A 24,722-nucleotide genomic window follows, 5' to 3' on the forward strand; every position below is an offset into this window, starting at 1 on the left:
TATTGAGTCCCTCAAGGGAAAGCGGCGGAAAAAGGGTAAGAGACTTATTTGGGTCTTTCCTCCAGGATTCTGAGGCCTTAATATCGAGGAGGGAGAGATCATCTAGCATATTCCTCTGAGTTTCTAAAGCGAGATGAATGTCCGAGATTTTCTTATAAAAGAAGTCGGAGATGTTATTACATAGCTCCTGTGTGCTCACCACTGGGTCAGGTGTCTGAAGAGTGCATAAAGAGTCCACTATTTTGAACAGCTCTTTGGGCGAGGAGAGAGAGACCGTCAAGTTCGAGAAATACTCCTGTTTCTCTTTGATCACACTAACTTTATAAGTTCGTAACATCCGTTTATGATCCACTCTATCAGAAGGATCCCATGACTTATGCCATTTTCTCTCCTTGGCTCTGCAAGTTTGTCTTAGGAGTCTTAAAGACTCTGTAAACCAAGGCGCTGAGGGTTTCCGCCGGGCCACATATCGCAAAGAGACAGGAGCAAGCACATCAACCTCTCTGGCAATGGAGTCGGCAAGCTCTTGAGCCGCCTCATCCACATCTCGCAAAGTCGTATCCCCAGAGGCTCTTATAAAAGGAGCAAGGGCTTCATTGGTGATGTTTCTATAGCTTCTTTTCAAACCTCTATTACTGGTGGCAGAACTACGGGGCTCTTCAACCGAGGTTACAAATTCAAGGGGTACTGCCAGATGGTCCGACCAGGCCAAGGGAATAGGAGAACCAGCTGAGAGTCTAGAGTCATTGGTGAAAACCCCATCAAGTATATGGCCAGCTCGATGAGTTGAGCGTTTTACCAACTGAATGAACTCACAGGCTTCCAGCGAGTTGATCAGCTGAGATGTATCCCTTGCTCCCAGATCGTCCAAATGGAAATTTAGGTCCCCGAGAATAGTAATCTGTGATTTACCAAAGTAAGGCTCCAAAATTCGAAATGGGTCGGAGCAAAAGCTGGCTCTAGGACCGGGCGGTCTGTAGACAAGAATGCCAGTAAAGGAAACTGTGGGAGAAGATGAAATGCAAAAATACATAGCCTCAAAGGAGTCCAAGGGCTCAGAAAGAGTTTTTATCGTACAGGGGAGTGAGGCTCTACACAAAATTGCCAGCCCTCCCCCTCTACGTCCTACTCTATCCTGTCTATAAATCGTAAAGCCCTCAGGTATCGCCAATATTAGGTCATGTCCGGAGGAATCGGACGCCCAAGTTTCCGTCACAAATACCCAGTTAGGTTGCCTATCGGTCACAAACTCATGGAAGGCTATATTATTCTTAATAAGCGACCTAGCGTTAATCAAGAAACCCTTTCTGGATTGAGTAGCGATCCGCACAACTGGAGAGGTTGGAGGAGCCGTCCTAACTATAATACAAGAAGGCAACACCACCCCACACGTGCGACAGGTAGATGAACGTCTCAGGCCCTCAGGGGAGAAACAGAGGTGGCACGGTAGGGGCAATGGTCTAAGAGCTAGCAACTCACCTAATGAATATTTCCTCACTGCACGTTGAGGATAATAGGGGATCCCCGAGGCCGGGCCGCCCAGCAGCCCGTCCTCGGCGCGGACGGGCGCAGATGGGCTGAACTCAGGCGTAACTCCGGCGGAAGTCCGGTGAACCCGCTGCGCGAGTCCGCTGCGCGACGGCATGACTCCCTTATAAAGCGTCTATCGTCCTTCGGACAGCTAGAGCGTCCGAGCTACACGCTGACACCGGCAGGCGTCACGGAGCAGTCCCAAGATGGTGGCCTAACGTCCTGAATGAGACCGGGAGATGGACCCGCCCAACAGCGGTGAGTAATACAATTTATGGTGCAAGCAGGGGACCTAATATTTAAAACCAGGGAATAAGGCAAACAGATTTTTAATTAAATACAAAATGAGGAAGGTTTAAAAAAGCCAAAGGCCAGTGGTTCCAGATAAGAAACGCTAAGAACGCGTTAAGCCCTAAGCTCAGGTTGCCCTAGAAATCAGTTAGCAATGGGGAGCGACGGTTTACCTCCCTTTTAAAGCGTCTATCGTCCTTCGGACAGCTAGATTTAGGATTACTATAATTTACTATTCCTACTCCTGTTTATGCAACAGCAGGGAAGGTGTTGGATTGTAAATCCAACACCTTTTGTGCCCTACAGCAAGTCGTTGTAACAACTTGCGATGTAATGGTTTGCGTTGTAACAACAAGGTCATTGTAACGACCACGTTGAAATGACATGCGATCTAAAGCATGCATTGTGTAAACGCTATTTCCCCTTGCACACACAGTAACACAATCAAAACACCACAAAAAGACTTCACACTGATTTAGAAAAAAAGACAATAATTGTATAAATTAATCAGGACCAAAACAACAAAAATTCAATAAGTAGAAGTCAGGGTATGAATTTGTAAAGATTAAAAGAGTAAGCAATAAGCACCAATGGGGGTTATCTGGTCACGCAGGACCGGGACAAAGTCAATAGTTTGGGATGACCATGATAAAGCACAGGCCAGCTACAGGACCCATGCAGGCCCCAATGAACAAAGCACCTTACCCTGGTAACAGTACCAAGATGTGGGCGCATTCGAGTGGTGCACCGGTGGCGTTCTCACAGTGGTGTCATTCCGTAGATGAAGCTCTGAAGACAAGATGTGTTGGTTCCAAGTGTGATGTGCTGGGTTTCTCCATGCAGTCAAAGAATGCATTGATCTCTGAGGACTGCGGCGATGCTCGGTTCTGTGCACCAGTTTCTGCAGGTGCGATATGATGCGACGTGTTTTGCTCCTACGTATACTTCTGCTCATGCAATCAGCAGATGAGTCAGTGCCTCTGAAGCAAGTATCTGGGTCCACTTCCAGTGAACCAGGCACAAGGGGTAGAGACTTTGATTTCCCTGAGACTCAACAAAAGGAGGAAGCATACAAACCCTTGGAGAACACTGTAAGGTGCCAGGCAGAGGCCATCTCTCTCTCAGCTGGGTCAGAGAGCTGCAGGCAGAATGGCAGAACAGCAGAAAAGCATGACTTCCAGGTCAGCAGTCCAGCAGAGTGTCAGTCCTTGATGCAGCACAGCAGTTCTTCTGACAGAGTTCAGTTGTAGGTCTGGAAGTGTCTTGTGCCTTTGAAGTGGGAGTGACTTCAAAGATGTTTCTTTGAAGTGCACAGAGTTCCTTTCTTCCCAGCTTGGTCTCCAGACTATCAGTACTGGGTAATCAGCCCCCTGTGTGGGAACAGGGCACTGCTTATTAAGGTATACATGTCAGCCCATTCCTCCCTTCCTGCCTAGGAAGAGCCATCTGAATGCATATGAGTACTCAGACAAACCTAACCTTCCTGTGTTTGAGCATGCCTAGTGGAATGCACAAAGTGTATCTGTCACCCATCCCAGACGTTTATTAGAGACAGGCTGCATGCTCACAGAGCTATAAGAGCAGATAAATGCCCACTGTTTAAAAGGGGTAGTTCTAAAATAGTAATGTTAAATTCAACTTTACCAGTCAAGAGGATTTATCATTACCATTCCAAAGGTATAAACCATGACACAGACACTCTTTTCAAATCAGAAATTACAGCTTAAAAGTGTATTAAGGAATTGCCAATGATAATTTATGAGAGTAGTAGGCCTTTCAGTAGTGAAAAATGAATTTAGGCGTTTTCCCTACCAGAACATGCAAAACCTAAAAGTACATGTTGTACCTTTTACTCATACAGCACCCTGCCCTGTAGAGTACCTAGGGCCTTCCTTAGTGGTGACTTATGGGTAATAAAAGGGGAGTTAATGGCTTGGCAAAGTGTTTAAAATGTCAAGTTGAAGTGACAGTACACTCCACACACAGGCTCTGCAGTGGCAGGCCTGAGACATGTTTAAAGGGCTACTTGTGTGAGTGGCACAATCAGTGCCGCAGGCCCACTAGTAGCATTTAATTTACAAGCCCTGGGTACATGGTATACCATTTTACAAGAGACTTACAAGCAAATTAAATATGCAACTTATGAATTCACCAATGTTACCATATTTAGGGGAGAAGCACATGTACTTTAGCACTGGTAAGCAGTGGTAAAGTGGTCAGAGTCCTAAGGCCAAAGCAAAAAGAAGAGGTAAGCAGTCAAAAGGTTTTGGGGGAAGACCACCCTAAGGATGACAGGTCCAACACACACTCTACTGTGAAATTAAAAAACTACCTCTTGTGACCTAATAACATGTGACTGCCATGTTTTCCTGGTTATAATAAATCTGTAAAGTGGAAGTGCTCTTCTCAGACTTAAGACATGAAGAGCCCCTGGCATCCAAGGTGAGGTTTTAGTTTGTTTAGGTGAAACTGTGCACTGATGCTAAAACTTTCTGAATGCTGTCTGCACCTACTCCATGAGCACACCCTTACACCTACTTGTATCATGTTGAAACTCCACACACAGATGATTGATTATAGAAACCTATGTGTAAGGGTATCAATATGAGTTTGACTCCAAATATGGGGTGTCCCCTTGCTATTTACCCTACCCTACTGACTTGTTCTAATACACATATGTATGTAAGTGCATGGTATTTCTATAGAGTGACCTTAGCCAAAAGGCAGCAGAGCGCTGTACATGGTCAAAGACATGCATAGTCATTGAGTAAGAGGAGCGCAAGCTGGGTTGTTGATGACTAATACTTTGTGATGTAGCATTATTTAAAAGAGGTGAGTCTTCAACGCTTTTCTAAATTGGAGCAGTGTTGGGCGGTCCTGATGGATGCGGGGATGTTGTTCCAGATCCTTGGTGCACAGCTGGAAAAAGCCTGCAATCTTGTTTTACACTTCTTAGTCTGTAATCTGATGGTGTCCTGGCTGCCGGTGCACCAAGATCCACCAGAAACAGTGAGTTTGTCTGCAAGGTAAGTGGGGGTGGGGTTCATGATTCCTCTGGTTTTGAAGATGGTGCGGGCCAGCGAGGGGAGCCAATGCTGTTTCATCAGGATGGAGGTGATGTGATATATTTCTTCAGGCCCTGGAGGAGACATGCAGCAGCATGTAGGATGCCCCTAAGGAGTGCCAGTGTGGATTCTGGGAGACCATGGAGTAGGGCATTTCAAATGCAAGAGTATGAGGGTTTGAACAGCAGTTCTGAAGCCGCTCTCTGAAAGAATTGATTGAACTCTCTTTAGAAGAGAGAGCTAGTACCAGGTCATCTTCATTTTTTTGACAATGTATTACCTGAATAATACATTTTCAGCCTTAATTGGAACTTGAAGCTTTTGTTTTCTTCCACGTCATTATTAAAACTGACTGTAATAAGTACAGAGGAATCCACGATAATTTAGCCCAATACTTAACTACCACACCTGTGATGTTAGGAGGAGCTCGTGCACTGTCAAATGTACTGCATATGGCCCCATCACACCCCATAATCAGATGAAAACAAAATATAAACCTCTTCAAACAATACCTCAACAATACAAAATTATCTTGGTCACCTTATTCCTCGCAGTTCCTACATGATTTGCCTGCTATTCTTAGAACTCTGCAAATGGCAGATGTGCCTACATGGACGTACCCTCTGACGGCCGCACGTGCCGCCAGACATCTTGTACTTGCATTTCTTCAGTCCTCCATTTTTGACACGGCCTTTAGTGACACTTACTAAGTGATGCAATACCCATTTATTGTAGAATTGGTATTGTGCATTATTTTACCTCTAAGGCCCTCAATATGAGTGCTCTTGTCGTTTCTACTACCTTCACAACCCCCTGTTTGCACAGGTATCGCAATTACAAGTGATGCAGAGTTTGTTGCACCCAGTAATTACAGCATGCAATAAAGTTCCCACCCCCTGTTAAAGTTCAACAAGTCAAATATGCCAGAATTTAGCACAAGAAAAAAAAAGGCCCTGGGGCATTCGGATTTTGTATGATTTTTATTTTTTTATTTTTTTTTAATATCTTTATTAAGCATCAGACACCAAAATTACATTTACATCCTGCATCCATGTGTCATCTGTGCATTTTTCTGAAAATAGTCTAAGATCTGGTATCCAGCTTACAATGATCCGCCTCTCCATCGATGAGTTACAACATTTCCAACATTGTCAATGTTTATAAGCGAACGAGACAATCAACCAGTACCCCGAGTGGTATGTACTGCACTTGCAGAGAGCAGATCAGTATAATACTCAATTCAGCCCTACCCCACAACCACCCCCCTCCCCCCAACCCCAAACTAACTAAGAACATTGGTGCCGCTGCACGGGTGAACCACCCCCGCCGATGTAGCTGCGGCAGGTGCTCACCAAGCTCCGATGCCCCCAACTGGGGGTCGGATTTTGTATGATAAGCACCTAAATCTCCAGTACCGTGGAAATCTTGGAATATGTGCTATTTATCAGACATGATGTATTATGACAAGGGGTGTCCTGTTTCATCAGGTGTGATAACTATTTCACACTGACTCAGCATTTCGGCCACTGACAGGTGCACATTATTAGTACGTCAGCAATTTTCATAGAAATAAGTCATATTCGCTGCTATACCTGTCCTAGCTTTGAAAGGTAATCACTAATCCCATCGGCCAAATTACAGGTATATAATTACTTATAATACACAGATTTAAAGCCAGCAGTACTTACTGTCGGAAAGCAGGGATGTAGGTGTAGACAGAACTACTGCTCAAGTTATAGATGAAGGGCAAATGTTTGCTGATATCTGTTGTTGCCCAGTTACTGAAGAAACTATTTAAAAGTCCTTGGTCCCCTCCTTATGAGCACAACACCAAAAAAAAAGAAATAAGAGAAAAATAATTAAAAACTGCATAACACAAAAATGCAACAGAAAGGGTTTTGAGGAATGCATCCAAAGAACAAAAAATGAAATACAAAACAACAAAAATCTAAATATGCAATGCAAGCGAGGTGGAGGAAATTAGATTTGACTACATTCAAGTATTTATGAAAATGAACAGAGTTCATGAACAGAGACATCTCATTGTCTCTGTTATGGACTTTATGAAAAGAGACAACTCAGAGTAACAGTGGAAGTTCCTTTTCACAGTTGGAGGGAATCCTAGTTTGGCCGGTAACAGGTGTTACTGGCCTGATGTCACAGAATACAAGGTGAAGCTGTGTTGTTTCGCTATACCTCACCAGTTTCTTTTTAATCTCTGCATTCCCAATGCCTGCACTTCGGATTACTGCCTCAGCTCCATGATCTGTGTGCTAACTAATGTCCCCATATGGATTACTGGGCACTCTCTGATACAGGGTCGGCTTTAGAGCTTGTGGCGCCCTGTGCCACAATGTTTGTTGGTGCCCCCCTTCCCCCCCATGACCACCTCTACCACGGATTCTCTAACTAGCACCCTTCAACAGTGTCCAAGTCTCCTTAACCACTCTCTCTCAGATGCATTTAGTAAGTTGTAAAGCACCACTCATACCACTGTAGGGTGTCAGTGCACTTTGCATCACACACACATTACACAGAGACAATCAATCATACGTGTGTAAATCACTGTATAGGAAATGTTACATAAGCCAAAGGACTAAAAGTGTAGGAGTCACATGTCATCCAAACTGGTAGGCATTATAGTTTAAGGGTGTTTGGTGTGGAGAAGCACAAACTCAGAGTCGAAAAAGAAACAGCATAGTTAGGAGTTTTCTTTAATAATAAGAATTGATTTCTAGCCAAATTAACCCTTTTTGCAACATTAATCAATGTTCTAATGTATACTTTGCAGTGTGTATGCACTTCTATGATGAAAGTTAATAGCTCACTGTCCTATATTAGTACTTAATGTTATAAATTGCAAGTAACAAAAGGATGTCTCTTAAAAGCAGTAACCTGCTGATCTTTTTACATTATATGTACTCTGTAATCTACTTGGTACACGTTCTTTGCAGCAGGCATATTAACCCTCTGCACTAACTTCACATAAGTCAAAACCTTAACTATACAAAACATGTTAAACCTGACATATACAAAACGCAAATCTCTCTCAAGGAAGATAATTAATCATAGGAGTTATCTTGACATTTTTGTGAGGCCTGGTAATTGCCGGAGGAAAGGAATGCTGCAGCAGGTGTCTTAAAAACATAATAAACTTGCAAACACAGCGCCCCCAGGAAGCCAACACCCGGTGCGGTGGCACCGATCCCACCGCCCTAGAGCCGGCCCTGCTCTGATACACCCCTTTTGGTTCACAGACGTACTGTAGCCCACTGCCCCTGTGACTAAGCTTACAGCCTGCTATCCGTGTAATTAAGCGGTCTAACTCCCCACATAGTGGTAGTAAGTACAAATGCAATGCTACAATACAATAGCAATGTAATACAAGAACTTCACTGTTCCAGGCTAATTTTTAGGGAGGTTGCATTGTGTCTGTGAAATCTCCTCGCTTGTTCTTATGGGTCGTGGTGTAGACTGGACTCAACTTAAAATCGAGGGCGGCTCCTCCGCTATGGCAGATGAGCGTCTCCCCACTGCTTTCTCGCAGTGCGAGAAGCCAAAACATAAAATAGTAATAACTTTTAGTTATTAACATTTCATGTTTGCTTTGCAGGCGGGCGACTGTACGGGGCAGCTGTGCTCTCTGAGCAGGGCAGGGGAGAAGTGGTTGCTCACTCCTTAGTGCACACAGACTGTTTGGTTGCCCCCCTCGGGCCGCCCAAACCTGTCATGAGCACTTTGCCCTTCTCCATGCAGGCTGCATTGCAGCATGCATGGAGAACATGCACACCCCTCTAGCCCCAGGCGGAGTGCTGTGTCACAGCACTCCAGAGCAATCACAAAGCTGCATTCCACATTTTGATTGGCTTAGGGGAGGGAGCCTGACTCTCTGCTTCCTGTTCCTGTCAAGACAGGAGAACAGGAGCAGTGAAGACGCGGGACCTGGTGGAAAGTTAGGTTTAAATTATTTTTTTACGTTATGACCCCCTTCCCTCTGTGACCCCCCTCCCGTATGACCCCCCTCCCCTCGTGAGACCTCCCACATCCCTGCGCAACCCCTCACCCGCCCACCATCCACAAGCCATGCTGGCCGCTACTGCTTAAAATCACCCATTCCAAGACTGCTGCTGACTGAAAACCCCCTTTATGCAGCAGTCTGCGTCTGTTCCTGAGTGGTGTCAGGAAAACAGAAACAGCTGTCAAATAAATTCTTATTTTCTTGAGGGCAAGTTCAGACATTAGCTCTTCTGAGGGGGTGCCTTCAACACTGTTGGTTAAGAGTAGCATCTGGTATTTTTAATTCCTCTACTGTTTTACCGCATAAGGACCACCAGAGGGCAGCAGATCCATAAATATAGCAATTTCACATCCAGGAAGAGACGTTCTGTCTTCTACCCTCACAAGGATGAGTAAGATTACGTCTTGGCTTCCTTTTGGCATATCACGATCTTACCCTACGGCACAGGCGCAGAAACTCCTACGCCTTTTCAGTCCTTCAAACCACTCTTCCTGTGGCTCCCACTCCCTGACTCCCAGGGGTATTCCTGAAGAATTAGCAGCTGCCGTCCGTGCAGGTGAGAGTGGTGGGGCCCGTTCGGGGAGGGGATTTCGACATACGACCACGAGGGAAAATTATTTATTTCATTAATTTTCCCTCGTGATCATATGACAAAATCCCCACCTCCCCCGCCCCCCACAGGGCCCCACCGCTCTTAGCTGCACGGACCGCGGTTGAGAGTTAGACAGTTTGAGACACAGAAGGCCATTGTGCATAGCTGGCAAGATTTTAGATTGCTTGTGGGTGACATTTTCATAATTTCAGTGTGATTATGAGTGACATTTAATGACTAGGAGTGACATTTTCACACAAACGGTATAATGTCACCCACACTTAGTAGTAACATGGCATAGCTGCCAAGTTTTCCAATCCCGTAAGTGTGACATTTCTGTGTTTTCATTGTTTCTGTGTGGCACTTGATTCCCATACGTGTGACACTTTGAGTGATATTTTATGGCGAGTGTAGAGAAGCAGTTCTGTCCATAGCATTTCCCTAGTACCACCCTGCACACAAACTGAACATAAGCACAGTTCAGCTAAGTTGTGTAGATATGCCTATGATGGACCACAATGTATTGACTGTAGAGTGGGATGTACCAGCTCCGGCACATGAATGCAATTCACAAGGCTGTTTCATTCACACTTATAATGGCATGTGATCTAATGCAGTAAGGACGTTCTAAACCAGCATTTAATGTAGCCATCTGAACGGACTTAAGCCTGATACAGTAAAACGGTAATCAATCGGGCTGCAAAGTCAGACCTGGCAGAAAGCGTAAATCACAAAGGAGAAGGCCACCACGCAACCACTGCCTCGCCTACAAACACAAACATTGCAAAATATAAATAGCGTTTCTCATTCAGTGGCATTTCTCACCCGCAGGAATTTCAGATATGCAAATGTGTTTGATTTACTTAATTTGACCTGCAAACATCAATCTGTTGGATTTATTTTGCCACCCATGCACAACAGTCAACATGTGTTAAACCACCCCATATACGTGGCCCCAATACTCCTAACATAGCTCTGGAACACTCTCAAGCCTGCTTGAGTAAGAGCGCCTCTTCTCAGGTGCTTATGTAAGCTTGCCCATGTGTCATTAGCGCTCTTACAGCTGTTTCGATCAATAGAGCTGGCTGCAACTAAGTGTCACTGTCTGACAGCTAATTAAAAGAGTAGAACCATCCACAACAAAGCAGCAAAAAAAAGAGACACTGCTTAGATTTCTCTTGTTTGCATGACAAATTACTGATCATGCGGTAGTGCAGGAATTTAACTTAACCCCTTCGCCGCGGCGCAAATTCCGCCGCGGCGCTGGTGGGGTGTGGGGTGAGCGCGGCGCCGCCATGCTCGTGACGGAACCACGCCGTCATGAGTCACGGGCGAGCTGTGCTCATGACGGCGTGGTTCCGTCACGACTCCGCCCACTCTTCATTTCGCCCGCACAGACGGGGAATTAGTGCTGCGTGGGCGGAGCGGCCGCAGCATGACAGAACCACTCCGTCATGAGCACACGCCGCCCGTGGCTCATGACGGCATGGTACCGTCATGCACACGCAAGGGGTTAAATTGCATTGCCCTAACGTGACATGCGTGGCACTTGGCAGGACTGCATCATGTTAACTTTGCCCCTTTCTGACCAATGCGAAACATTATTTGCACAGACATACCATGCGGAGATACATTTTTGCACTAGAGGTGCGGTGCAAATGCTTCTGTACAGGTCACCAAGGCTCTCATTTAGATAGATTTGACATAGGGCAGCACAGCAAGCCACCTTGCTGCTCTGCTTGTGCCAACATGAAAGGGCAGGAATGCATCGTGTTTATCCAATATAGTGCATTCCTTCCTTTCCCCCTGTGCTGCGCCATTTTGGTAGCCTAGCACCAATGCAGGCCCCCTTGCAACATGGTGCAAGGGGGCCTGTGTTGTCGTCAGGATTGTTTTTGTGCAGGAAGGGGCACCTTCGTATACAAACATGTACCTGAGAGGCATTTTCCTCTCTGTATGTGTGCTACTGCAGCACACACAGAAAGAGGAAAAACAAGGAGAAATAGAGATATTTCTCCTCGTTACGCCTCAACCCGGGAGGAATAAGATTTTGACGTGGTTTACAAGTCCTTGTAAATCTGTGAATGCTTCAAAAACTATGAGTTCTGTGGGAACTCCCACCTCAAAGCCAATGGAATGCCTCCCTTGCAGGCGTGTAACACAGGCCCCTGCAGCCCCCTCAGTGCGGGTGCCCCCCGAGCTGCAGGGGGCCCCCTCAGCAGGGTACTCAGGCCTGAGAGCTCTGGTTTAAATCCGGAGTGGGGCCCCTCCAGGTACCTTGCTGGGGGCCCCCCTCAACTTTCGATATGCCACTGCTTCCTTGTGCAAACGTGATGCAAGGTACTCATAAATATTCCCCTTAGTGAAAATATAATATTTGCACCCTTCAGTAGGCCCAAAACTGCTCTTGACTGGTGCAAAGTATATGCCACATGCCCCCAGATATCAGCCCTCTCCTCTCATTGGCCTGTCGGCAAAGTGCTTTCTGTCAGCCAGAACCATTTGACTAAGGGCTTTAGCACCCTCCTTTCAGTTTTCGTGGCCAAGATGGTGGGGCTGCTGGCTGAAGGTAAACTAGTATTCCACTGCTCCTCCCACTGACATTTACGCCTTATCAACCCTGCATTAGATTTCTTTTCAGTGCTTTCCATTAAGTTACTGACCTCCTCTCAGGGCTTAGCTCTTTCTGCTCAAATATAATAAGCAGTAACTTGAGATACAAAACCTGCTGTTAACAACCCCGTCGCCATATGTACAAACAAACCAGGTTGGCCTGCAACTTTCCCAATACAGCAAACGACAGATACAAATCTCCTATTACAAGACTAGAAGACTTTTTGTTTTCAAACTGGCAAGTATAAAAAGTTAAAATGGCAACATACATTGCAGCAGTGGTTTGTTTAATTTTCTCATTTCGATGATGCCATTTATAATGTGCAAAGTGAAACAGAAGCAATATTTCATTCTGGCATACGATAAAGATAACAAATATTCATTCGATTGTTCCATTTATCATACATGATATGACATTTTAGTTAGGTGGATATATGTTCCACTGCTGTGTCCTCTGCAAAAAGCGTGTTTTCGATTCACAGCGGGGAAGCTCAGTGTTTCATCCTTCCGAGATTAATGTAATCTATGTCACTTAGTTGACAGAACACTTGCCATTAACAGCACCCTAAAATGCACAGTTTGCTCTGTAAAGTGGTCTATAGAAAGCAGAGTTATATTTACTCAATGAAAATGCAAAGTTTTCAAAGAAGGTTAACATTACAATGAGTAGATAGATACAACTTTGAAAAAAGTCTCAAACGTACCAAAGCCCATCAGTTAAGGTGTTTTTGTTAAAATAAAAATACAATCATAACACTTTAACTCTTTCTAGATAACTCGGACGCGCATCGTGTGCTGTGGAGTTCTACAGGGTGGTCAATCAGAAATAATGCTTTGGCGGAGTAGTATAAGCACCCCGCAGGGGCAGCTCCTCCCTTCGAGTGGAGGAGCGTCTCCCCACTATGAAAATCCCCAGACCAGAGCAGAAAAATAAAATGGTATTATCGTTTTGTTTTTTGTACTGAACTGAGTGACAGGACGGGGCGGAGCCAGTGCTGCCAGAGTTTGCTGATGGGTCCTGTGTTGAAGCCTGCCAGAAGTCCGAAGGAGGACATCGCGTCACGGAGGAATGTAAATCGATAAAAAAAAATATATATACACATTTATTTATTTTTTTGTCGCCCGCCTCCCCACCTTCCGTACATGGTAGCCGCCACTGCACCTTAGCTGATGTATTGCAATGCATTTACAATATATTTTTAGAGGTATAGTTCAGACCCAATGGGCTTGTAAATCCTAATCTGTCTCCGCTTGTGCCAGAGGAAACTACTTCCTCATGCTTACTGAAGAACAGGACTGTTTCAGAGCATACATGATCTTTTTAGGGGTGACTCTAGTGTCCTGATGGCACCGTAGAATTATTTCCCTTGTCAGACACAATCAGGGGGTGAAGGATACACAGTCTAGGCCTCAGCACTGAAGGTTGAAGGTGTTTGCCACTGGTGTCCTGGGGCCTGTCCTTCTATGGCTCTGCAAATTGGGCAAAGTCCGAATCCTTCCGCAGTGCTTGTCATTTTGGAAAAGAACATAATTTGAATCAAATTGAAATAAATGCTACCCAATTTTACTGTGAATGCAGAGTAATAACCCTGATCTCAACCCCCCTTTTGGGCACTACAGCCCTTCTCTCCGTGTTCTTTACCACTTGGCTGACCCTACAGTTACAGTCCTCAAGCAGTCTGTTGTTTAGCCATATAAAAGGCTCAGGTGCAGAATACAATCCCCACAGGTTGAAAAACGCAATCAGTTCAATGTGTCCTCAGCCTGTGATGCTTGTAGGTATGAGAAAAAGTCTCAAGTCTTTGTGCTCACTTTAGGATGTTGCAGCTTCCCTCTCCTGACTGCAAGCAGGGGCCTGTGGTTCTCGCATAGTGCTGCTGCAACCGCAGCAGGGGAGATCAGACACAGCCCAAGCCTTTGGCATGTGAGCCCTTCCTGGAACAGACACAAGCAGCTCTGTGAAGCCTTGGTGCAGCTATCTGACTTCTTCCACAGTCATGGCCTACTTCTAGGCAGGTCCAATCAGATACAATGACAAGGCACTTTCGGCTCACCTCCAGGCCAGTGCAGGCAGAGTCCACGCCAAGGCAATGGTAGCCAACCTCTAAGGCCGGGGCAGAAGGATCCCACAGCACGGTAGTTGAAGCCCACCTCCAGGCAGGTGCAGACAGATGTGTCTTCCTTTTGGTTTCAAGTTTCACGTTTACTTCTATAGTGCATAACAACATACTTTCCTCTTTCCAAGCTGTGTTTCGGAATAAAACTAGCACCCTGGACCAGGTGTTCTGTTTTTTACTACAGTACTGAAGGGCAGTGCTAATTGGAAAGGGTCCTATGTATGTGGTTTTTGTGGATCTCAGTTCAGCGTTGGTTTCGCGAAAACATTTATGAGATATCCTTTTGTATAAGGGGATGCCATTGATTCTGTAGAATCTTGTGATACGCCTCCATGAAGCAAACTTCGCGCAGGTACAATGGAGTGTCGCGGGTGACCTTACTGAACGCTTCCCTATAGATAGGGGTGTTCGGCAGGGTTGGGTTTTAGCCCCTACGCTATTTTCACTATTTCTTGACAACATTGTATTGCTTTAGTCTTAGAGTGAGACCGATGCCCCTGTATTGGCAGGTATCAAAACGCAAAATTATTATTTGCAGATGATGCCCTGCCAATTTCTAAAACACCAGGGAGCTTACAGCGATTGCTGTCTCTTTTTGAGGAATTTTGTAAAGCTCGAGCCTTGAGATTAATATTCTAAAAACTAAATAAATGTTGTTTAACCAACCTAGAAGTTATAGGGGAAGAGTAACCTTGGGAGGCATGCCACTAGAGTCCACACAAGTTTTCCACTATTTAGGCGTCACTTTGTCATCTGATATGGTTTGGAAACCTTAAGTGGATGCTGTGTCTATGAAGCTTAGGCGGATCATCCTAAAGGAACATAGTTGCTCTTATACTAAACCAATAGGCCTGGCCTTACAAATTTATGATGCAAAGGCACTGGGCTCTGAACTAAGGGGATTTTCTGAAACTGCAACACTAATCATTGCTGAGATAAAGTTCCTAAGAAATCTAACTCGCCTCCCTGCTAGTACTCTGCTGAAACCTTTAATGTTGTACCTGGGCAGAAATGAAATTGGTTCCAAAATAAGATTGTGCTCACTTTTATTTTGGAGAAGGCTGTGGTAGACCCCTAAATTAGAACACTATGTTATGGCTCTGAGAGATGTTTTAGTGGCAGACCAGGTACACCAAATAATATGGCTACGACTGATGAAAGCACTAACTGTCAGAGACCTGAGGGGGCTCTAGGAAAATCCATCCTCTAAACCCGTTCCATCCCCAGATGTAATTAAGTCAAACTATTGGTCATGGATCTTTTGATGTGAGGCGCGTGCGGTCCAGAGCATGCCCTTGACGGACAGGCTTATGGATTTCAATTGATGCAGCTTCCTGGAACCATATTGAGATACCATCATGGTCCCATTAGATAGGAAACTGTACTTTCAATTTAGGGTTGGCACATTGCCCCCAAGACCCTTTACTAGTTCTTTTTTGGGCTTATGGTAGGGATGTACTGTACCGTGGTTGCAACACTCACCTAGAAACAGTTGCTCACGTCTTTTTTCTTTGCCCCAGATATGAGTCTCCATGGCCTATATGGCTCAAAATCACTCTGTAAAGTTCTGGGGGCCAGAAGTTGCACTACTGCACTCAGAAGCATGAGAACTGATCCTAGTTTAACAATAGTTGTTGCAGGTGCTAAGTTTCTGGGCTTGATGTGGATATTGAGGTCAAAGATTCACCCCAAAAACAGAAACTATGGTCCTCTGATCACTGAAAAGAGATTTCCATTCAAGCATAGATAACACTGACATGTATCAGTGAGGTTTTGTTTCTCATTAAGTTCTTGCTGCTGCTAACACACAAAACTTAGCTGAACCCTATATAGTTTAGTAGATTGTTGTGATGTTTCTGCTACGTTTATGTCTTATTGATACAGAATTATGGTAAGCATACCATACCAGATTTAGGCATGTACATGAAAGTGGCATGAACTTTATATTTTTAATTGAAATATTTTTTAAGTGTCTTGTCACATTTGATTGATTCAACTAACGTTTTGAGTTTTATGTGTATTGGATTGTATAGCCGGCACATATGGGAAGTGCAAGATGTCCATAAGATATTAAGGAGATTTTAACTGGTTCGATAATGTATATATGTTTATTATTGATGCTGGATTGCAGAATGTGTCACTTTCATAATACTTCTATGGTTTTAACTGAAATAAAGCTAAATGAAATGAAAAGGTTTCAAGTTTCACGTATATTTCTAGAGTACATAGTGAATTAAAACCGTTACGCCTTCAATAAGACAATGATAAAATTAGAAATACTCAAAAGTGCTGTAGGTCAAATTCAGAATAATTACTCAATTGCTCCAATATAAAAAAAATCGTAAAAGACCATTTAAAATGCAAATATTCTTAAAAGTTAATTATGGCTGTGCCAAGGATGATTAACGTGACAGTGCTCGGACATGGGCACAGCTGTGCAAAGTTTATTAGAATGTCGATGCTCAGCTGCAGCATCTTTTGTGCCAGTGGCGTAGTTAGCCCTTTGGTCACCCGTGGCTGTCGCTGCATTTGACGCCCCATGGCGGCTGCATTGAAGAGCGGGGGTGCTGCCGATTGCTGCCGACCAAGAGGGCAGGTAAGAGCGGAGGAGGACGCCACGCCCAAAACATGTGCCACCTGGGGCGGACCCCCCCCCCCCCTTGTTGCACCACTGATCACATCACAACTATCAGCCTTCAGCCTTCAGCCTCGATAATGGATAATAGTGATCATGGCTGTACCAGATTTATTGGAATGAGAGTGATCGCCTGAGGCATAGCTAAGCAAAAATATGTTGACGTGACAATGGCCAGCCACAACAGCCCTTAAATATTACAATGCAGCCTCCTGGCATCCAGGGCCGGACTGGCCGTAGCAGGCACCGGGCAATTCCCCGGTGCACTGCACAGGTGGGGGCTGGTTTTGGGCCCCTGGGTGCCGTTTTTGTTACAGGGCCGTTTTTGCAGAATCGGCCCTGTAACAAAATCGGCCGAAAACCGGCCCTGGCAAAGAGCTCGGCGACACCCCAACCCCCGGGGGGGGGGGGGGGGGGGCTGCGCCGAGCACTTTGCCAGGGCCGGTTTTGGTTCCCAGTCCGGCCTTGCTGGCATCAAGTAGACCAAAAGCTGAAACGATTCAGTCCAGGTATCGATTCGGTTTGACGGGGCTCAGACTAATCATGATGCTGTTGTCATGCAGGAGACAGCAGCGTTGTAATCGGCTAGGGGAGTCTGGGAACGTGTGTGCGTGCTGCTTTCTTCTTCTGGAGTCAGTCGACCAAAGAGGACCGAGAAGCGGCGGCCGGCCTGAAGGTAAGTGATTTTTGTATTTTAAATTTTTCACTCTGCCACCCCCGTTTAGTAGCAGCCGCCACTCACTGTATGCCAGTGCCTCACCCCCTTTGTATTTTTCATTTCCCCATAATAGCCTTTATTCTTACTTTGAATATTTCTAGGAACTTTACCACCTGGATGTTTAGGAGTGTATGTTCCGGATTGGGTGCTGTTATGAGGGCTTGCCTACATGTTCGAATGGCAGCCTGATTGAAGGTAACACAAAGCATCCTTCTATGGTCAGGTAGCATTCCCAGGCAGATGTGAAGAACATGTGTTAGGGTCTCCTTCTCCACGCCGCAGAGTCTGCATTCGGGTTTAGTAGATTTTAACCAGGTGGGTAATTGGTCCAGAGTTAGTTGGATTCCTAGGCAGAGGGGCATAAGCTTAAGCTTTAAATAGAATGGGAATTCAAAAACAAAGTGGAGCTGTGGTTTTAGGAACTTGTAGGTATTAAAGACTTGCCAGGTGTGGGATCGCTTCGCCAGAGCCGCTTTATCGTGGAGAGAGAGCTGGCAATTCTATTGAGGATTTTTAACTCACCAAGTGGTGCGCTGGAATTCCATTAATCAGTGACTTGCAACTCCTGCAGATCACCACCTTTGTAGTATCTCAATACTGACTTTGTTTTCAGCTTATTTATTTCACATCAGACATGTGCAGCTGATGAACTGCCCTCTGCCAATCTAAATCTGTGGCACATTTTTAGAAAAGAACATTTGGAGGGAAATTATTGTTTTAATAGACCCAGCTCTAGGCACAGTTATGCCTGCGATGTATCATTTTAGGAGCCTCAAGAAGATCCAATAGGCTTTTCCAATTAGCATATCTCCCAACCTTGCCATCTTACCTACCGTTATTTCACAGCCATACGTAATAGATGGAAGCAGCTTCACTGCTATTGTGGCCCAAAAATGGGTCCTTGCAGAGGTCTTGGGAGTATAGAAAATCATGAACTTAGGGAGGCAGCTTTTGATTTCATTGTTTGCATGTGTGGAACAGAACTGTCTCTTGAATCAAATACCATCCCAAGATATTTAAATTTGATCCAACTGATAGCTGGAACACATCTACAATCCACGATCCTGGTGGATTTAACTTCTTGCTAAATTTCACAGCTTTTGTCCTTTTTATGGTTAATTTCAAGTTTGTGCCACTTTGTGAAACCTGATAGAACATATAGAAGCAGTTGCAATCCTGCTCATCCAATTCATAAAAAGCAAATCGTCTGCATATACAATGTGAGTAAGGCGCAGGGCCCTAAATTTGGAGGATGTGCATTTGTGAGATCCAATTCTGTGGACAGACTTGAAATGTAAGTATTAAACAATTGGGTGGCAAGAAGACACCCTCATTTCAGGCCTACTGAAGTGTAGATTTTCTGAGAAAGCTTGGTGCCATCTCCAAGCTTGACACGTAACCACGTTTAGGTGTAAAGAAGTTGGATGGCTCTCATTATTTTCAGCAAAGTGCCAATACTTTCAAATTACTTCCAGAATCTGTCTGTTGGGACCCTGTCGAATGCCGCCTTAACATTTTGCGTAAAGTGTTGATTTTTAGTGAAGGCTTTTCAAAGCAGAGTGTTAAGGCAGCCAGATTTGATGATGTACCCTGGCCTTTATGGAACCCTGTTTCGTTCCATGGAATAAGTGCCAAGTTGTCAACCTACTCTTTTAGATCTTTCAGTGCTAGACTAGCGTAAACCCTAGAATCAATTTCAAATAGAGCTACTAATCAAAAATTTGCTGGGTCACCATCATCGCCCCTTTAAAAACTGGGTGGATTATAGGTCCACACCAAGAGTCTGGGACTGCCTGATGGAGGCTCACAGCACTAAAGAGGAGACTGAGTTTTTCTTTCAATACCTCTACGGAAGCTTTGATCAGGGTAGTCCATTCAGACCTAGGGTCTAGTCTGTTCTGCTCTTCCTTATGATTGGTTCTATTGGTCTTGTTTTGCGCTCAGCTAGCCCTAATTGCCTATTGGGAGCCACCTCCTTGTTCTGGCTGTAGCTGATATTATATCCTGGATAAGTGCCCCAACATGTTTGCCTCCATCCTTATTTGTGCCCTTCAAATTGAGCTGGTTGATTGTGGGCATCTGGGTTAGTGGCCCTGATCCTGATGACTTGAGTAACACTGCTGTGGATTATAGCACCTTTGTCGAAGAGCCAGTGTCTTCTCACTTCCCCTTCTCCATTGGCTCCTCTGACTTTATATAATCGTGAATTTGCAAGATTTGTATCCAGGACTCCTCCCTTATATTTGTGCTGTAGATCGCAGTGTGATCCTTATTTATTTTGTGTATTCTTTTCCAAAAAGCTCTAGAATCTCTAGTGCAATTTGTCCCACAACTTATTGAAACACTGTTTTTTAGCCAACAAGACTGACTTCTTATACTCTTGGCGAAATTTCCCTAATTTGTCTTGTTGTGTGTTGACCAGGTGATTACGTTTAAACAGGCGGTACTCTTTGTTTAAGTTCCTTTTTGGCATAAGACGATTTTTTGACATCCACGGTGAGGTTTTTGGTTTAGTGGTTAAATGAAGGGTGGAGGCTTTCTCTCTGCCATACTTTGCTATCAGCACATTGCAATCCTATTTCCAGTCATTATTTGCGTTGAACGGTGCTAGCAAGTATTCAATTAGTAATGTCATGTTAGGGTTCCTTCTTGCAGCTGTGCTTGCCTTAGCAGCCCCTTTAAATTTCCCAAATTAGAATCAGACATTAAAATATTGGCTGTAAAGTGGAAATGTGACTGGAGATTTACTACTATTGTCTGTGTGTTCCTTTTGGATCTCCCTTAGTGACTTCAAAGCATCTCATGCCATTGGTGGTACTATCAGATTATGGCCCACAACAGTAGCGGAAAGATTGGCACATGGGAAGTGGAAACCTGAGTAGTTTTTGGGTACAATTAATGATGGAACCACATAGAGAGACCAAGAGACCCACTGCAGCAAGGATGCCGATCCACTGCTTTGCTCTGTCAGACAGTCCACTTTCTCTAGGTGTTCTTTAGAACAGGTACATGCTAAGATTCTCCTCTTGGACAGCCTTTTACCCTGCAAGCCCAGGGAGGCTCTTTCTCACTCTCTCTGCAGGCAGACAGGCTTCTAGGCACTGGGCAGACACCACCTACTCCAGCAGAAGGTGGATACCTCAGGTGGGGTCTCCTTAACTCTGGAAGACTAGCTCTCAGGCAGACAACAGACCTAGTCATACAGCATTCCTTTGAGTAATTTGCAGAGTACTTTGGTCATGAAGAACTTGGAAATGGATCAAAGAGGGTGGATTAAGTCCCACTTCTATATACATTTTCTTGACAGCAGATGTGGATTTACTGCCTTAACCCTCAGAACCCGTTTAGAATGGTCCTCTTTTTAAGGGTTTTTCTTAAGCTGCTCTCAAAACACAGTATCCGTGTGACGAGATACTTCTCACAGCAGGTAGCGATGGGGCTGTCTCTAGCAAGAACACTCACAACATGAAGACAATAAAGTGTGAGGTTTCTACACCTGTCTATAGTCAGCCTAGTTGGGCACTGATCAGGGGCGGACAAAAGGGAAGGTCTAACGTACAAACGTCTTCACCTCGCAGAGCAGAAACCTCTAGTCCTACCCCTCTCTCCTACCATGAATCAAACAGCAGTGCCAAAAAAATGTACTAGTCAGTAGCCATTTCCTAACATAGTCTTCTTAGAATTTCTAAAGGTAATCTCGTCAGTTTCGTATCTGGATCTACACCCTCCAGCAAAAGGACAGCATTGAATTAATTTCCACTGTCTAGGGAAGCTGTTCTTATCCTCCATAATCTTAAGCCATGTCAAACAAGTGGCATCTAAAATGGATACCACTAACTTCGGTTGTCAGATTCGCACACGCATATACGGTCCTACTACCATACATGCACCATATGCTCATGTTACATACAACCTCAACATATATAAGTGGAGGTTTTCGAGTCTCACATACTAGCAGATCTTTACATGAGGGGGTCAGTATACCACACTTTCACTGGCACAGATAAAAACGTTTGGTCACACTATAAATCACAAAAAGATGGTATCAAACCACCATCACCTTAAGTGCTAAATCCAAGACGGGGGCAGATGTCCACTGTCTCTATGAAGGCACACTTGGTGAGTCCTTCCAGGTCACAGGACAGGCCCTGGGCTGCCCATTGCCATGGACCGTCCTAGACTTCTGCACACAGGTACATTAGCATGATGCCAGAGTCAAAACAAAAGTCAGGATAACAGAGTTAAAAACAGGCACTGAGGGCATAGGACTACACCTGTATACCATGCCAGGGACATACCCTTATCTCCATTTTCATTTTCTTCCTGCCAGTATTTATGTATATGCTTCTGAACTTGTCTCTGCCATTGCTGAGTTTTTCTGGAGTACTGGGGTGCAGAGGCCCTGTGTGGCAGCTTGCTGCTGGTGCCACTAATTTTGCAGAAGCTTGTCCATTGGGCTGTCTTGTGCATCATGGACTGCATTGAGTTCCCTGGCGTTTAGATGCTCTGGCATCTAGTTACACTCCTCTAACTCTTTGGGAAACTCGTACTAACAGAAAAGCACCTACCTTCTGCCACTGCTTAGTTATTTCTACAGCTTTCTTGTGTTTGACTCTGAGCCCTCCTATCTTGGAGCCCGGGCTGCCTTTAGCAACTTGCATGTTTACCATCTAACCTACTGCCATTGTACCTGCATTTTCAGCTGTCAGGATTTGCCCCTTTACTCCACCTGTCAATTGACGAAGAGAAATGGTAGCATTACTACTTGTGAACTCATTATTCGAAAGGGAGTAAGTCATGCAGAGGCACCCTAGAGCCGGTGCTGATTTCAGTTGCCGAGCCCCACGCACACCCCTTAGCGCCATATTGCCAGGGGAGTGCGTGAGTCTAGCACAGGTTCTGTACAGGAAGTGTACCCTTCCTGTAGAAAATACCATGCCTAGACAAGTTTTAAAGCTTTTTCCACTCTGTGGCTGCACAGGCTTAGCTTCTTTACTGATCGCTTTTATACCAATGAAAATAAGGCACTCAGAAAAGAACCATAAATCACTAGATTGACCTGTTGTTTGAGTTATGATCCCAAACAACAAGGATGGAGATTGGGGCGGGTACCTTTTATGAGTCATTATTCAAAGTATTGGAACATACAGGCTTCTGTTTTTCTACGGTATGCTTTAGTTTGATTATGCATCATTTGTGTGCAACATTAAAAAAGATACTAGTGGGGGTCATGAAATGGATATATGGTTATGCCGCACACGAGGATTTCTGCTGGCAAACTGTCTGTCTGGCTCTGTGCTTAAATATTAATGTTGAGTTGCTACCACATAACGAGCAATGGCTCTATTATAGGAAGCTGGAATGTTTGAGGAAAAGGGGATCACGAACTAATTAAAGATCAAAATGAAAAACATTGTGTCAGATTGCTTCAGACACAATTCAAAAATACGTCCTCTGGATGGCAGAAAATGCACACTTAAATTACCTTAAAAACTCAAATTTTTATGTTTAGGCTTGTGAAATCTCCTGTATTTAATATATCTTAAAAGGGGACTCTTATCATATCCAGTCACGAAATACTGTGTCCTTCCGCTTTTGTGTGGAACTTTTTTTGCTAGTTTACTTTCCCTGGCGGCATGCATTGAAACCGTGTGGCAAATTGTGTTTACTTTCCCTGGCTGCAGGCAATGAAACTGTGTTTTAGAAGATGTATCGGTATGGCTACATTGATGCTCATAAGGTCAAGCTCAAATTATAAATCCCTTGGAAGAAACAAACTTTTATCATACAGAGAAACACATATTGGTTCTTTCTGCATTATCACTTTCAAATGTAATCCGCGGACACTGAAAAAAACTGCATTGCCATCACATTGTCTCCCCAAGGAAATCGATGACTCTTTCCCAAAATTTTCTATTGTTGTAAAGATGCGTGGTTAGTTTTATAGGGGAGCCAACCAAATATAACGGAAAATTCGTTGTCACCGACGAAAGTCTTTGGAAAGAAAAAAACAACAGAGCCACACTGCCATCTTGTGGTTAATTATTCACATTGCGACTGTGACTGAACATCTACTTTATCTCTACCTGAGATTCCGAGGGAAAGCAAACGGAAATCTTACTGTTCTTGTTCAACTACAGGTAGAAAACGTTAAGGGCGGGGTGAGAACTCCGCTCCGCCAGCAGAGTGTGGGGAGATTTGCCCTCTCTCCGTGCTCCGCTGGGAATGCGGAGAATAGGGCAAAACTCTGACTCCGCAGCAGGGCAGAGTTAGCCAGCCCCCCTTGCAATAGGCTCCCCGCCTCCACCCCCAGAGTAAAAAATCCTTACAAACTAATTTAAAATGAAATAATAAGCACACTTACCTGTACTGCGGCGTCCCCAGACTGCCATCCTCCTCATCGCCGTCTCTCTCCTACGTGGGAAGTTCATCTTGAGAGAACTGCATACGTGTGCATGCGCATTTCTCGCAAGACGTCTTGCGAGAACTGTGCATGCGGGCGTCTCTCAAGATGTACGCCCACATAGGAGAGAGACGGCGAGAAGGAGGAGAGCAGCCCAGAGACGCCGCAGTACAGGTAAGTGTGTTTTCATTTCTTTGTAAATTAATTTGTCAATGTTTTTAATTGGGGGGTAGAGGCGGTGGCATAGCGGAGTTCCACCTAGTTTTTCCCCAACTGCGTGGACCTCCGCATAGTCTCACTATGCCAGCTCCGCACGGGGTTAATAAAGGTCAAAAGCAAGTGAGGCACTGCTTTCAGTTCCGTAAAGAGAAAATCAAATCTGAACATTGAAGGAGGCGACATTGTGAAAGCTACAATAAGGCTCCAACCTTTTTCATACAGAAAAATGTTGGTGTAATTTCTGGAGATTGCCCAAAAATGTACCTTTGCATCCAGAATTGATGTTAAATAGAGCAGATTTGAGGCAGTTCTCTGGCTACCTTCCTCCATTCTTGCAATGGAGTTGCTAGGCGCAAGAATGGAACATCTGCTTTTAACAGCTTAGACACCACGTAATGCTGGGGATGCCCAGAGGTGCACCAGTGTCTTCTAGTTCACAAGAAGTGAGTGGCATACATCATCGAAGGGAAGGCCACCAGGCAGCACTAGATTCCAAACATCGGATCACATACGGAGTCACC

The 24,722-nt window shown here is 44.7% G+C and overlaps 1 protein-coding gene across 4 annotated transcripts in view; it reads right to left on the reverse strand.

Annotated features, from left to right (window-relative positions):
• The window catches only part of GYG2 (glycogenin 2), a 349,183-nt gene that overhangs the window by 146,938 nt on the left and 177,523 nt on the right, over nucleotides 1-24,722 (reverse strand). For all 4 annotated transcript variants that reach the window (XM_085622236.1, XM_085622235.1, XM_085622234.1 and 1 more), the window contains exon 6: nucleotides 6,575-6,701. In XM_085622236.1, the coding sequence (XP_085478362.1) occupies nucleotides 6,575-6,701 (127 nt within the window). The remainder of the gene's footprint in view (nucleotides 1-6,574; nucleotides 6,702-24,722) is intronic.

The sequence above is a fragment of the Triturus cristatus genome, chromosome 8 (genome assembly GCF_964204655.1).
Source record: "Triturus cristatus chromosome 8, aTriCri1.1, whole genome shotgun sequence".
Taxonomy (NCBI): domain Eukaryota; kingdom Metazoa; phylum Chordata; class Amphibia; order Caudata; family Salamandridae; genus Triturus; species Triturus cristatus.